Source organism: Pteropus medius, unplaced genomic scaffold, assembly GCF_902729225.1.
Source record: "Pteropus medius unplaced genomic scaffold, Ma_sr-lr_union100, whole genome shotgun sequence".
Classification (NCBI taxonomy): Eukaryota; Metazoa; Chordata; class Mammalia; order Chiroptera; family Pteropodidae; genus Pteropus; species Pteropus medius.
In genome coordinates this window covers 24609573-24624479 of record NW_024344378.1, presented here as the reverse complement: position 1 = coordinate 24624479, position 14907 = coordinate 24609573, and the positions used below count along the sequence as shown (strand labels likewise).

General features: G+C 32.6%; 1 protein-coding gene across 5 annotated transcripts in view; it reads left to right on the top strand.

Moving 5' to 3' along the window:
- TBC1D12 (TBC1 domain family member 12) overlaps positions 1 to 14907 on the top strand; it is a 71326-nt gene that overhangs the window by 38468 nt on the left and 17951 nt on the right. For all 5 annotated transcript variants that reach the window (XM_039871697.1, XM_039871696.1, XM_039871700.1 and 2 more), the window contains 4 exons: positions 5862 to 5977; positions 11003 to 11085; positions 12930 to 13047; positions 14296 to 14402. In XM_039871697.1, coding sequence (XP_039727631.1) covers positions 5862 to 5977; positions 11003 to 11085; positions 12930 to 13047; positions 14296 to 14402 — 424 coding nt within the window. The remainder of the gene's footprint in view (positions 1 to 5861; positions 5978 to 11002; positions 11086 to 12929; positions 13048 to 14295; positions 14403 to 14907) is intronic.

The window sequence follows — 14907 nt, the reverse complement described above, 5'->3', positions numbered from 1 at the left end:
AGCTAAAGACTCCAGAAGCCTCCTGTGCAGATTTCCGGAGCTCTTTCTCAATGGAATGCTTTCTTCCTGGCCCTTCTTTGCCATTCCAAACTAACAGCCAGGCTTTCTTCGAGTTCCCCCTTCCTGTACTGATGTCCAGAATCACGTCCATGCACAACAGTAAGTGATCATTAGGCTCACCTTGTTTGTTTCCCCTTTGTCAGGGATCACAGAGGTTGTTTTCAGCAAGAAAGGTGGTATGAATTACCCAGTCCACCAAGTGGGAATCTGCCCTTTCTTTCCAAATAACTTTTTGTCAAACATATATAACTTTTAGAAATGTAGATATAGATGAAATATTTATTTAAATTTCTAATTATATACTCAAGTTAATATTATATAATTTATATAACAGTTATTATATATTATGTAAAATTGTTTGTATATTTATTCCAGACTGTTGGTGTACATCTTTGACATCAATATGTTCATTATTCCTGTGTCTAGTTTTGTAGTCTTTAACTCAAAAACACATCATTTTCACCTTCTGTCCAAGTTGTAGGAGATACAGTACTTTTTAATTCTGTGTATTATCTTGTTATGAGAAATTTTATCTCATGCCACAAATTTCCAAGTGCATTATATTTTTTCTTTTGTCCTATAGGTATGAAATCATCTCTATAACCTAGTTTCTTAATATGTTATCTTTTTTAAGGTAATGTTTAAAAGACTCTTTTTGATAGTTTGCAATTTGACGATTATACCTTCAGGAGTCCTTACTTAGTGTTCAGTTTCTTCCTCTTCCAATCCAACTGAACAACAAAAAAACCCCACTGATCAAAAAGTGACCTTCCAAACTAGCACTGATTGAGATAATTTCAAGGTAATGTATCTTCTCCAAATAGTGCTTTGCTGTTCAAAATTAATAGATTAAAAAGCATCCATATTATGAGATATGTTGTTAAGCAAATGTGCTTCCTCTTCTGAGAAATTTTTTTGAGGAAAAACATCTTTTCCCTTTATGCGTATATAGTATTTTGTTGTCTTGGATTTGTAAGTCATTTTTTTCTACTTTACACTCACAGAGATGCCAACAGTTGCCTACCATCTTTTGATCAGGCTTAGAATTAATTGCCTGTTTGATTCAGATTTTCTTACAGTAGCTAAAATATCCTACAGATATTTGCCAGCCTGCCCGTAGCAATAGTTTCATCTACTATTCTAGTTACCCCATTTAAAGTAAACATATTTTATAGGACAGAATATTTTGAGTGGAAAATGAAGAATAAGTTAAATTTTAAAAAATAAACAGGCTTCATTACAGCATCTCTTAGAAATACAATGCATATGTTAAGAGAAAAACTAAATGCATCTTGTTTCACATTTGGCAGGTAGCTAGCTTCATTGGCAGAAAATGAGGCAGATTGAGATGATATTTTCAAACAGTGAATGTACTGTAGTTAGCATTATTTACTGATTTTTCTGGACTATGATTTTTCTAGTTGCTTTTTAATATTGTAAAATTTCTTTATAGCCTTTGACATTATCAATATTTAATTCATTATTAAACTATAACAGAAATATGGGGGATTTATGACATGATACATATAGATTTAAAGTGAAAGTGACTTCAGGAATTTCACCCATGAGATATTGTTTGGTTATATTTTTAAATGAAGTCTTATGTATTTTAACTACTTCTCAATAACTTGAGCACTATTACCTCTTTATACTCTCCTCAACTCAAGAGATAAGAGTCATGTGATTTGCCTCAGCTGCAGAGATAGGCTCTGATTGATTTTAAGTCATCTGTAAAGCTTATCTCTCAGGTCATTGTGATTGTTTGTAGAATGGGATATTTATTCGGAACTTCCTGGCAGGATGCTTTGTTTCTCTTTTGTGGGGGTTACTGGAAGAGCAGCTGGCATTTCTGCAGTCATTTCTCTGAGCAGCAAGCTAGCCTCCAGGTAAAGCTTACACATGGAGGAGGGCATAGCTGAGAGAGTGATAGAGAAGTGGAGTCTGCTACTGATGTTATGAACCTTTTGGTCAAGCAAGAGTCCAAAATTAGCTGTGTGTATGGAATATTCAGTCTTGTGATCTGATAAATTTGCCTAAACTGGTTCGAGGTGTTTTTTTTTTTGTTTTATAAGCATCCTAACTAATAAATAGGATATCACCTTGTGGTCAATTTTGAAAGTACTGATATATAATACTTTACTATTTCTAATTTAATTTGCAATTTTAATCACATCAGAATAGATCTTTAATTATTCAGCAAATTTTTGAGTTATTCATGATATATAAATCTGTACTTTTTTAGATAAGGATGGATTGATACTACATTTTTGAGTTTTCTAAAATATTCCCCTCTAGACACTTAAAAGCATTTTTCTGCTAAGGATCTGTGATGGGAAATGCTGGAATACAGTTTTTTTCTCATGTGACAATTGTGTATAAAGCTAATTTGTAAGTTAAATAAATGATATTTAGGCACCTCATTTTTTTTGTTGCCTTTTATATTAAATGTATACTTTTTCAGTTAATTTTTAATGAAAGACTACATTCATCAAAGTTAGGCTTTACTCAAACTTTCAGTGGCTCTCCATTTTGTTCATCGTGAATTCCAAATATTTTTGCCAATGAAGGCCCCATAATTTAGCCTACATCTTTTAAACTTTATTTCACCCTTCTTCATATTCAGTGAGATTAATGTTTTTCCCTGATCCATGCCTTTCTTTCTTCCCCTGCCTTGTTCTTTCTAGTCCTTTTGCCTGTGTAATTAATACCCATCATTCTTGCCCCAATTTTGATTCCACCTCTTCAGTAAAACCTTTGTCAGTTATCCACCATGACTATACATAATCTCACTTACAAGCAAACTACTTTTATTTCTTGTAAGAAAAGTCAAACAGTATTGAATAATTTTAAGCAAAACAAATGCTCATTTCTACTCCAGCCCTCCAGAGGAGAATTTAATAGTTCTGATTCCTAGATACTTTTCTGTATATATTTAAATATATATGACTTATTTGCTTATCATTTCTTTTCACTACCATATTGGAGAAAACAGTTCTAGAGGCTTAATCATATTTAAGTTTGATTTTTCTTTTGGCAAGAATATTTTAAGAATGGTGTATGTACATTATATTGCAACATAACTGGAAACATATACTATCTGGTGGTCTTTCATGTGTGGATCAGTGATTGAGGTACTATCAGCCTGATCTACCTAGCCTCTCACTCAATGATTTTATCTATCTCATTCTTTTAAATCTATCTATTTTTCTCATAGATAGCTACTTGACTGTTACCATAGTAAGCTAATATGTAGATGTATAAAGGTCAGGCTCTAGAGCTACACTGCCTCCCATTTATGACCTTTGACAAATGATCTTTGTGCCTCAGTTTCTTTTATTGTGAGTTAGGTGCCTCACAAGGTTGTTTCAATGATTAAATGTGTTAAGTGTTTAAAACAGTGCATATGGTATGTTGTGTCAGTAATTAGTAATTAGTTATTAGTATATTGATTTAGACGTTTTATTTTGCTGTTCATGCACTGGCATTTATTTGCATGGAAAATGCTTTATTGTTTAGTACTCATTGTATTCTGTCTGGCACATTGTAGCCCAGGTCACATTGTAGGAATATGGTGCCATTTAAATGATAGCAAACTTCATATGTCATCTATGAGTTTTAATTAGAAAAACATTACTAGAAAGGGAGATTTGTTGCACTTGAGTCGTAATGAAGAAAAGAAACATCGATCATAATTACATATATGTCCTAGTTATTAGGAAAGAAAATTGCGAAAGAGAAAAAGAAATGAGTGACCCCATGGTTTTTGATTCCGAAAGGCTGTACAGTTCTTTGAGATGGGAATTAAAAATGATCATACACTGTTCTATATAATTTGAGAAAGAAGTCTAAAAATCCAGTGCAGTTATGCAAACAAGGAACTCTTAGATTACAGAGATGTAAATGAAAGGGGAGATGCAGAACTAATGACAATGGTAGTATAAACCTTGATAAACAGCAGGAACCATAAAGTAAGCTGAAATTTATAGAAAATGCTTAAGACAACATAAATTAATTTTTAAAGTAATATCTCAAATAAGATTAAGCTTCAACATGATCATCAAATTTTTAAGAAGGGTGAAGCCATCAGTTCATATTTTGCAACTGTCTGACTTAGTAGGAAAAAAATAGTCTTTGAGTTGGAAAAGCAAATAATAATATTAAAAGAATAATAGGCCATGATAAGAAAGCAGCTAAAAGTGAAACATTTGACTACCTGAACTGCACTGAATTTTCTTCATTTAAATTAATGTCTTCTCTAGCTCCCAGTGGGATTGCAGATCTGCTTATGAAATCATTGAGTAATCTTTGTGAATTTTATGAAAAATATGTTACCTGGCAATGAGCAAACACTAGCTTGATTATTTTAGAAAGGGAAAACTTGCGTTCTGGAGATTATAAGCCAGTAGACTTGTTAATAATCTTTGGCAAATTTCTAGAATTTTAGTAGAAGTTTGTGAACATTTGTGAAAAAAATGCTCAAATGTAGAAATTTAAATGTGTCCACCAAGAAAATATCATGTCAAATTAACTTCATTTATTTTAATAAGGTTATCAGTTCAGATGAATTAGAAAAATAGCATATTGTATTACCTTCTTTTTCATGGGCGATATATCCAATGGTGCTTGAAACCATGGATAGTACAGAACCCTATGTATAGTATGTTTTTTCTTATACATACATACTTGTGATAAAGTTTAATTTATAAACTAGGCACAGTAAGAGGTTAACAACATTAATAAAACAGAACAATTATAACAATATACTGTAATAAAAGTTATGTGAATATGCTCTCTCTCAAAATATCTTACTGTACTATGTTCATCCTTCTCGTGATGATGTGAGATAATACAATGCCTATGTGATGAGATGAAGTAAAGTGATTGATGTAGGCAGTGTGACATAGCTTTAGGCTACTATTGACTTTCCAATGAAAAAGGTTACTTGAACACAAACACATCAATATGATAACATAGAAGACTAGTAAGAGACTATAATCTGATAACCTACAGGACTACTGAGAGACTAAAAGGGATGATTCATGTCCCACTGAGATGGCACGAGATTTCATCATGCTACTCAACTGTGTACAATTTAAAACTTACAAATTGTTTATTTCTGGAATTTTCTATTTAATATTTTTGATCTGTGGTTGACCTCGGGTAACTGAAACCACAGAAAGCAACACCACAGATAAGGGGAGACACTGTAGTATCAGTTTCTTAATTCTGGTGAAATATTTAACAGTCTTTGGCCATATTACTGAATAAGATATATTAGTGAATTGGTTAAATTCAGAGTAAGTTGGTAGACTTATAGTAGTTAGATTCAAAGTAGGTTGGAAGTCAAAACCAGATTTTGATTAGCGGTTCAGTGTCACCCTTGAAAGAAATCTTCAAAACATACAACGGGATTATTTTGCATCAACATATCCATCATTGATCCAGCTGAATGTTTAGGAAACAGGCTTATCTACTTTTAGATTATTCAGAGTTGGACTTGGATAGCTGGTACGATAGAAGGTAGTCAAGAACATGTCTCTGAAACCTCACCTTATTAATCTAGTGCATTTCTGTCTTCCCCTCTCTTGACACAGCTTGACACTTTAAGTGTAATATAAATTCATAATTTAGTTTGCTTCAGTGAAAAGAAATTACTTTTTTTGGTCTGATATTTTTACCAGGTTAATGTATGAATTGAATGTGCCCCTTTCGTAGCATAATATCTTTAATAATACAGATTTAATAATACAAACTGAAAATTAGAAAAGTCTCTGCATAAAGTATATTTTTATCTTTTCTAGGAATATGAAGCACGAACAGGGAGGACCTGTAAACCACCACCTCAGTCTTCAAGACGTAAGAATTTTGAATTTGAGCCGCTTTCTACCACTGCCCTGATTCTTGAGGATCGACCATCGTAAGTATTCTAGTGAACATCAAGCACAAAGTTTATCGTTTAAATTTAATTTTGCTTACTATTTCACACAAAAATATCAAGAAATTAGATACAGAGTGGTTTTATTTAAAAAAATTTTTTTAATCACAGGTGTGCATCCTAAAACTAATGGGAAGGAATATATTATTGATGTTCAAGCTGTAGACATATTTTTCAGAAGTCTCTGTGAGCCAGTGTGTGAGATGTAAAATCTTGGTTCTTTGTATTTGTTCCTATTTCAACCTTCTTCTGCCTTATATTAATCTGATAGGGCAATTATTTTTCTTTTCTTGACATTTAATATGTACATAAGATGTATTTGTCCTTGTTTTTTTAGACAGTTTTTGAAATTGGAAATTGAAATATTAACTATTGACTGTCAACTAGTTGGTTTACTGTTATTAAGAATATAGTTTTAATACCCAGCAAACCATCTTAAATTCTTCCATTTCTGCCCTTCCCATCTCAGGTTTCCACAGAGTTGCTATTCTTCAAAATATTGATTCTGGTTTGTTATCAGAAAAAGCATACCTTCCTTAAAGCAAGACCGTTTGGTTCTTAACTCCTTTTTCCCTTCTTGGGGTCTCTGGATGTATTTTTTTCTTCTTCCTGACTTTTTTTTTCCTTCCAGTATAAAAATTCCTAACCTTTTTTTTTAGTCATTTTCCTGATCTGTAGCTTTTTCTACCCATTATCCTGAGAAGCATAATAAAAGGATCTGGAGGTTGAATATTTTTTAGACATTGTGAGAGAAGAAAGTTGAACATAAGCACATTATTTTTAAATTATTGTTACATTTCTTCATGCTGAAGAATTGTGATCCTGGTATTTCTTTTTTAGGATTTGGTGGATATGTTCATATTCATTTTTCCATTGGTAAAAACAAAAAAACAAAAAAACCCCAGCTCTTCAGAAATTTAGTTATGAGGACATGTCAAAGTTTTATTTCAGTCTTGTTGGCAGGGAGGAGAATGAACCAGGCTGATTCAAAGAGTGGTTAGATGAGCAAAAAAAGAATACCTGGTTGAAGACTTTTAGACTCTTGACTGACTGACAGCTTAATAGGTAGATAATTAAGTTCCTGAAGAGTTTTCTTAAACTTGTTAAAATTCATCTGAAATGGCTTACCAGAAATGTTAATTTCTTCCCAGAAGGAGTTTATAAAAACAATATGCAAAAAGTTCTATTCTAGACAGTGTTTGGGACACATTTTTCTTTACACCATCCTCGATTTTATAATCAAACCTATCTAAGTCCCACCTTCATGCCTTTGCTCATATTATTACCTTCACTGGGAATGCAATTATCTTATTATTTATACTGTTCACCTACCTAATCCTTAAAGGATTAGACTTTCTCATTTCTATCTAGGCAAGTCTTCATCTTCAACCTTCAACGATATCTGCTTCTCTTAAATTTTTCTTGTAATTCATACATGTAGTTCTGTGAAATTGTTACTTGAAAAAATATACCAGGCACAATAACATTTTAAGATCTCATTGTACCAAAAATGTGTAAACAATTGAAAAAAATACTTTCTTTTTTTACTGTACTATTGACTTTCTGAAATTAATTTATTAATTATAATAAATACTGTAGCTTTCATGCTGTTTCTGTGCAAGTTTGCATGTATGTGACACAGATTCAACTTGATAGGTACAGTTCATGCAGCTCTAAGATGATGCAATTTAATTTAAAAATTTGTCCACCTTTTAAATTTGAGGGGGTCTTTTTTGGGGAAGTGATTTATATGATTTACATTTATGTAACTAAGACAAACCAACAAACAAAGGCTTCCCATGGTGTTGGAATCTCCATGGAGTACCAAATCACTCAGCCCTCCTACTTCAGCAATTGAAACAGATATAGAGAACAGATGAGAATGAAAACTTAAGTTTTATTGAGGATAAAACCAGATGAGAATACCTGGATACAACCTGAGTGTTAAATGGCACTTTCTACTTATCTCCTCCAGAACACTCTTATAGCAGATTTGGGCCAGCTAACATCTACCTCTTCACAGGTTTGAGAAGCTGGAGCAGAGATTTGTATAATCTAGGTTTCTTTTGTTTCTGCATGCAGCCATGTTCTAGTAACACCACTACTTCAACTATGAGGTGGCGTTAGTGAGAAGGTGGAGAAAGAGGGAGTTTTTCCTCAGCATGAAATTAATGTTGGAAATGTCCTCTTCTAGGTCAAAGTTGATAGTATGAGGAGAGGAGGCGTTTCCCATTGCAACGGGACTTTGTGAATTGGTGCTACTTTTCCTCTCTTAGCCTCTAATTTGCAAAAGCGTCCAAAATCATTGACAACATAGGTTTTTATAGTCAAAACTTCTTCACGTATGATGTAATTATAGCATTTAATCATTTGAAGTTCAGAGGATTTCAAATATAGACATTTCTATAATTTCATCATTTGTTGATTATTTCTCTCCCTGTGCCTATCTTAATCCATTTCAATATAAAGACAGCCTTGGATAGGAAGATAAGAGCATTCATACTAGCTGATCATGTTGATATGAGCCTTTTAGATTTTTTAAAGTATTTAGGCTTATAGGACTATTTTTTAAAAACCACCTGTGGATAGATTTAATTAAGGACACAGTTTGGGGGTTCTGGTCTTCTATTTATTGAGAAGGTAGAACTTGTAGATCCAAACAGATCCTTTCTCTGTACATCCCCATAATCCTTCCCACATGGTCTAGACCAGCATTAAAACTTTCTGCAATAATGGAAATGTCCTTTTGTGCTGTCCAATACAGTAGCCACTAGCCACATGTAACTAGTAAGCACTTGAAATGTGGCTAGTGTGCCCTAGGGAATGACTTTTTAATTTTATTTAATTTTAATTATTAAATTAAGATAGCCATATGTGCTAGACTAGTTGCTACCATAATGTATTTTTCTGCTTCTTTGCATCCCTGGTAATTTTTATGGATACCAAATATTATGAATTTACATAGTTAGGTGCTAGACTTTTTGATATTCCTTTAAATATTTTTAGGCTTTAATCTGGTATGCAATTATTTGGAAATGGTTTGTTCTTTTGATCTAATCATTGTTAGAGTGGTTCCAGGACAGCTTTTAGTTTAGGGCTAATTTATCCTTATGACTGATAAGGAATATCTTAATACCCTGATATCCTGTCTATAAGTAGGTCTGTCCACCCAGGCTGCTCCAGTGTGATCTTTGAGCATGTTCTGCTTATTCCTTTCTGGTGTTTCCCTAGCTACTATAGTTTAATCACATGCATACATTAATCAGTACTCAGCCAAAGACTTGAAAGCAGGGGTCCCCAGGCCCAAGGCCACCGGTTTGTGGCCTGTTAGGAGCTGGGCTGCACAGCAGGAGGTGAGTGGTAGGCAAACGAGTGAAGCTTTGTCTGTATTTGCAGCCACTCCCCAGTGCTAGCATTACTGTCTCAGCTCCACCTCAGATCATCAGGCATTAGATTCTCATAGGATCACAGGTCCCTGGTACCAAAAAGGTTGGGGACTGCTGCTTGAAAGAACTCTGTCGCTTCTTCTCTTTGGTGCTCTGATCTGCAAAGTCTCACTGCCTTGAACTCTCCAACTCCAAACTGTTTCCTTAACACTGCCAGGCTGGTGGTGGACTCTTTAGATACTCCCTTCTAGCACTGAGACTTGGAAACTCCAGGCTGTAAACTCAGGTCCTTGTCAGATTACCTTGTTTCCTTTCTTAATGATCACTGTCTGGTGCTGCCTGTTATCCAGTGTCTAAACACTGTGGTTTAATATAGTGTGTTCATTTTTCTAATTAAGGTGAGAGGGTAAACCTGGCCCCTCTTACTCCATTATAGTCTGAAGCATTATTCCTCTAACCATTATTCCTACTACAACATACCTCAGGAACCTAACTTGAGAAGAGAGGAAGAGGTACAATGTGTAATTTAAAAGTTTGTCACATACCTTTCCTCACCCTAGCTTGTTGAAAATAATTTTAAAAATTGACTCCCCAAACTGGACATTATTATGATGATATATTTGATATGTGGTAATACTTAAATGTATTTCATTTTGTATAGTCATATGTTTAAATCACTGACTCTGTGAAGCCATTGATTTTATACAAGTATATACAAGTGAATAACTGATTATCAAATTTTTATTCAGAATGTTATTTTAAAACTGTAAAAGTATAAAGCAGATTGTTAGGAAAGTATACCTGCATATACCATATGACCCAAAAATTCTACTCCTAGGCATTTACCCAAAGAGAAATGAAAGCAGATGCCCATACAAGACTTGAAATAAATATTTATAGTAGCTTTATTCGTAGTGGCCCTGAACTGGAAACAGTTTAAATGTTCATCCGTACGGATAAATCGAACACTACTCACCAATTAAAAGGAATACATTAGTAATACACAGAACAGCATGGATGAATTTTAGAAATTTGCTGAGCAAAAGAAGCCAAACACAAAAGTATCTGTACGAAACTTTAAAAGGCAACCAACTAATGTATAGTGATAGAAATCAGAGATGTGATTGCCTAAGGTAGGAGGTGGGTAAGTATTGAGTGCAGAGGGTCACAAGGAAACTTTGTGGAATGATGGGAATATTCTATATCTTGATTGTTGTGTTAGTTGCCCAGGTATATACAATTGTTCAAACTTGTCACATTGAACTCTTAAAATATGTTTCATATGAATGTAAATTATACCTCCAAAAAGTTGACTTAAAAAAAACTGTAATAAGTGGGTTTAACAAATAACTTAGAAATATTGGCTGAAATCTGACATTTGAAATAATATATACATATAGATATGGCATATAAATATATATAAATATACATAATACATACAACAAATATTAGAAACCTGGATTCTGATTCTTTTCTAAAATGCTGAGATCTTTTTAACTTTTATTTTCTTAATGTATTAAATGAGGTTGGATTAGAAATTCTTTGTATGTGGCTATAAAAAGGAAGAAGTTAATACATTTAAAGATTGGTCTTAAAAATTGACTTAAAATTTTTTTTCCAGAAATCTTCCTGCCAAATCTGTGGAAGAAGCTTTAAGGCACCGACAAGAATATGATGAGATGGTGGCTGAGGCTAAAAAACGAGGTATAAAATTTAACTCTAATTGGTAAATTTAATTTACTGATTTCAACAGGAAGGTGGATGATGAAAATTGAAGTCTGTCTTTAGGATGATGCTGATCTCTTATTTTTTATAACTACATTTGTTCTTAAAGAGAAATGAAATATCATACTAGGATCATAGTTTTTCTCCAGGTACTTTTACAAAACTAACTGGAGGAGAAAGGCAGCAGACTATCTATGAGGGACCTTGTAATTTCAGTCATAAACCTTGAACTACTTTTATCTTAACTTATAAATGAAGATATTCATAAATTTATTAATTAAAATCACTTTTATAAAGTTTTTAGGCTTTTGATTTCTTATAATTTAAGGTAACTTCCTTTATAGCTGAGGGAATGTGATTTGAAATCAAAATGTGCTTTTGTGACTTGATGGATTCTCTAGATTCCCAGTTGTGTTATTTTAACAGGCACATATATGTATACTCTCATTTGTGTAAATTCACACATTTATTTATTCATTTTCTTCTCCAACCAAAAAATAAAACATAAAGATAATTTAACAGTATTTATTTACTAAATACTGTTAGTTCAGGATGTAGTTTTAGGAAATATTATACTTTTAGACATGTGCTTTTTTAGTAACAGATTTTTTTCCCTTGACTTAAGTGAATGGAATATTATAATAGTATATAGTTCTATTTTGTGGCACTATTTTGGAACTGAAGTTAATTCTTTAATGTTATAGTAAACCTATAAGGCCAGTTATCTTTCTAAAAGGCCTAATTATTTAAACATTGGTTGAGTTTATTTTACCGTATAGAACTTGAAATATTTCTAACATACCCAACAAATTTTAATTGACTCTCAACATTGACTTTACTATTTAATATTTAAGATAGTTATTGATAAGTAGGGAAAAAAACCATATAGAAATATCATTGAATTGGGAAATCAGAAGTTCATAGCTTTAATTCTATTTGACACTACCTAGATGTGACACTCTAAATAGACTTAGTTTTCATCTGTAAAGTGTTAGGGGCAGGTCAACTAGATCCAGGCTTTTAAGCACCCCCAACATCACTTTTTTTTTTTTTTTTTTAAAGCAATGGAACCCTCTCCAAAGAAATTTTACATAAAACAAATTTTAGAAAGTAGAGCTGCCTACTTTAGAAAGTGCCCCTTAAGACGGTTTTTGAGGCATATGTGAGACACAATTAGAGAACACTTTGGCTAGCTGATCTCTGAAGTCCCCACTGGTTCTAAAATTATATATAACCATATATAACACTTCTCTATTTTTGAGGCATCTCTTCTTACGAAATGGTGATTTCTGATTTTCAGAGAGATGTTGTGTGCATGTATGTGTGTTAGGGGGATTTTAGAATTTCAGTCTGATTAGTAAAATGAAACATCATACTAAAAAGGGTTCACTGTAATAGTGCTGTTGGCAAATCAGTTTTTAATGTGGTTTTATGTGAGGAAGTTTATAAGCCTCTTGTATGAAAAAAAGGGTATTGGTTAGTTGTTCACAGTTTATTTTTTACATAGTTAATTTATGACAATTTTCGGTTCGTTGATTAAGTATAAATAGAATCTGTGATACAGTAATCATTTAAATGATTTTTCTGGTCTTTGTTCCATTTTATAGAATATGTTATTTTAAAATTAATCAAGTTCATTTTCTTTCTCTTTTTCCCTCTTTTCCTCTGCCCGCCTTTTCCCTTCCTCCCCTTCCTTTTCTCCTTCCTTCCTGTTATCAAAATATTCTTTTTGAGAAAGCCTCTTTTGTAGACTTTGGTAGAATGAAAAGGGGGTTTTGATCTAGCTCTTTCGCATTGAAATAATTCTTACTTGTTTAAAACAGAAATTAAAGAAGCACATAAAAGGAAAAAAATAATGAAAGAACGATTTAAACAGGAAGAAAATATTGCAAATGCAATGGTAGTTTGGATCAATGAAATACTGCCCAATTGGGAAATAATGTAAGTAAGCAGACTTTTCCTGAATTTCAGTCTGTCTCCAAAGATCTGATATTTCCAATTCTCTATTTTTATTACTTCTACCATGTGGCTTATGCTTTGGCTAAATTATACTGTTAACCAATGTCTGAAAAATTTCATGCTTATTTCTTTTACTTTTATAAATTCCCAGTCCCTAATACCTACTTCCTTTATTGATCATCCTCTATGCCTGTTAGAATCTTACCTATTCTTTGCATCCCATCTGAAATGCTAGTTGATTCATGAAACTTTTAATTTTTCCTAAGTTGCCATATTTTAAAAATTCTAACATACCGTTTATTGCAAGATGCACTATTGATGTAATAGCAGGTTTTTGCAAAGAAATTGTTAAATATGTATATTCATTGTAAGATGCATTTATTAAATGTGAATATAAAAGTGATTTTTAATATGGTTCTCTCCTAGTCAAGAGAATATGGTATGTGTATATATATAATGTTTATTTTCTGTAATGTATCATTGTACTTTGAAACTAATATACTTTTGCTTTACCTTTTATTTTTTGATATTTTTATATATGCCTTATCTTCCCTCTAGACTGGAGGGTAGGAGATGTCTTCTGCAATGCCAGTATAGGATGTGCATTGGGAATTTGCTGAATATTAGACAGTGTGATGGATATATTAGGCTCTTTACATAAGTAATTGCATTTGACTCTTAAAACCGTAAATTTACTCCCACTTATCTTACAGGGAACCTCAAGGTCAGAGAGGTTAAGTAATTTGCCCAAGGTTCTACAATTAGTGAATGGTTAAATGAGATTTGAACTCAGGTCAATCTGACTCTAAAGCCAACACTTTCAGCAGACTACACTGCCTTTCAAAGACTAGGGCCTTACCCATAGTAAATACTTTGTGATTTTCTTTCTGGTATTAAATTGAGAACAAATTGTTATGTTTCTTTTATCCTGTTTTATAATTGTTCACATATTTCTGAACCTCTCATTTTATCAGTGTAAATAGCAGCTATATAGAAGGCAGTTCTTTTTAAATTACTGTTGTCTCTCTTTAGAACTATACTTTTTTGGCTTTTTTTTTTTTTTTTTTGCCTACAAGCATGAACCTAATGGAAAGAATGCATCACATACTTAAATCTCTACGTTTTTTTAAATCATTTAATTACTTGGCCGTAAACTAGGTAAACCATCATGCAACTAGTATTTTTGGTATAAAAAGTAACTTTCTCCTTTTTCTCCCCCTTTAATTCTAGGCGTAGTACGAGAAGAGTTCGAGAATTGTGGTGGCAGGGATTGCCCCCTAGTGTTCGTGGGAAAGTTTGGAGTCTAGCTGTAGGAAATGAACTAAATATCACTCCTGGTTTGTATTCTATATTCAGTTACTCCCACACATACAAAAAGCCATCTCCAGAGTTAAAAAGCAGATTAGTTGATTGGCCATTTAAAAAGGCATTACTATATATAATGTCATTTTGAGAGCATGCTTCATTCTCCATCCCCTTCTAAAACCTGGTATGACTTAATAAGTTACTATATTTCATACATCAAAATAAGATTTGTGGGTTTTCCTTTAGTTTAAAACCATCAATAATATTCTTGATATCCAAATATCTTAACTATAAGTAACTGCAAAAAATTCCGAGATTCTAAGTAGCAGTGAATAAATAAGTATATATAAGGAAAAATAAAATAGTCTAATTGTGGAAAGGTTTCCCCTTTATTTAATAAAACATAAAAAATCTAGAAATATCTTTTTCTACATCAATATACCCAAACCAGTCCTTTTGGATTTTTTTATTGGAAAATTTTAAAGTTTAAAAAACAGAAAAAGAAGACTCTCAAGGAATTGTTTTATTTTCTTAAGT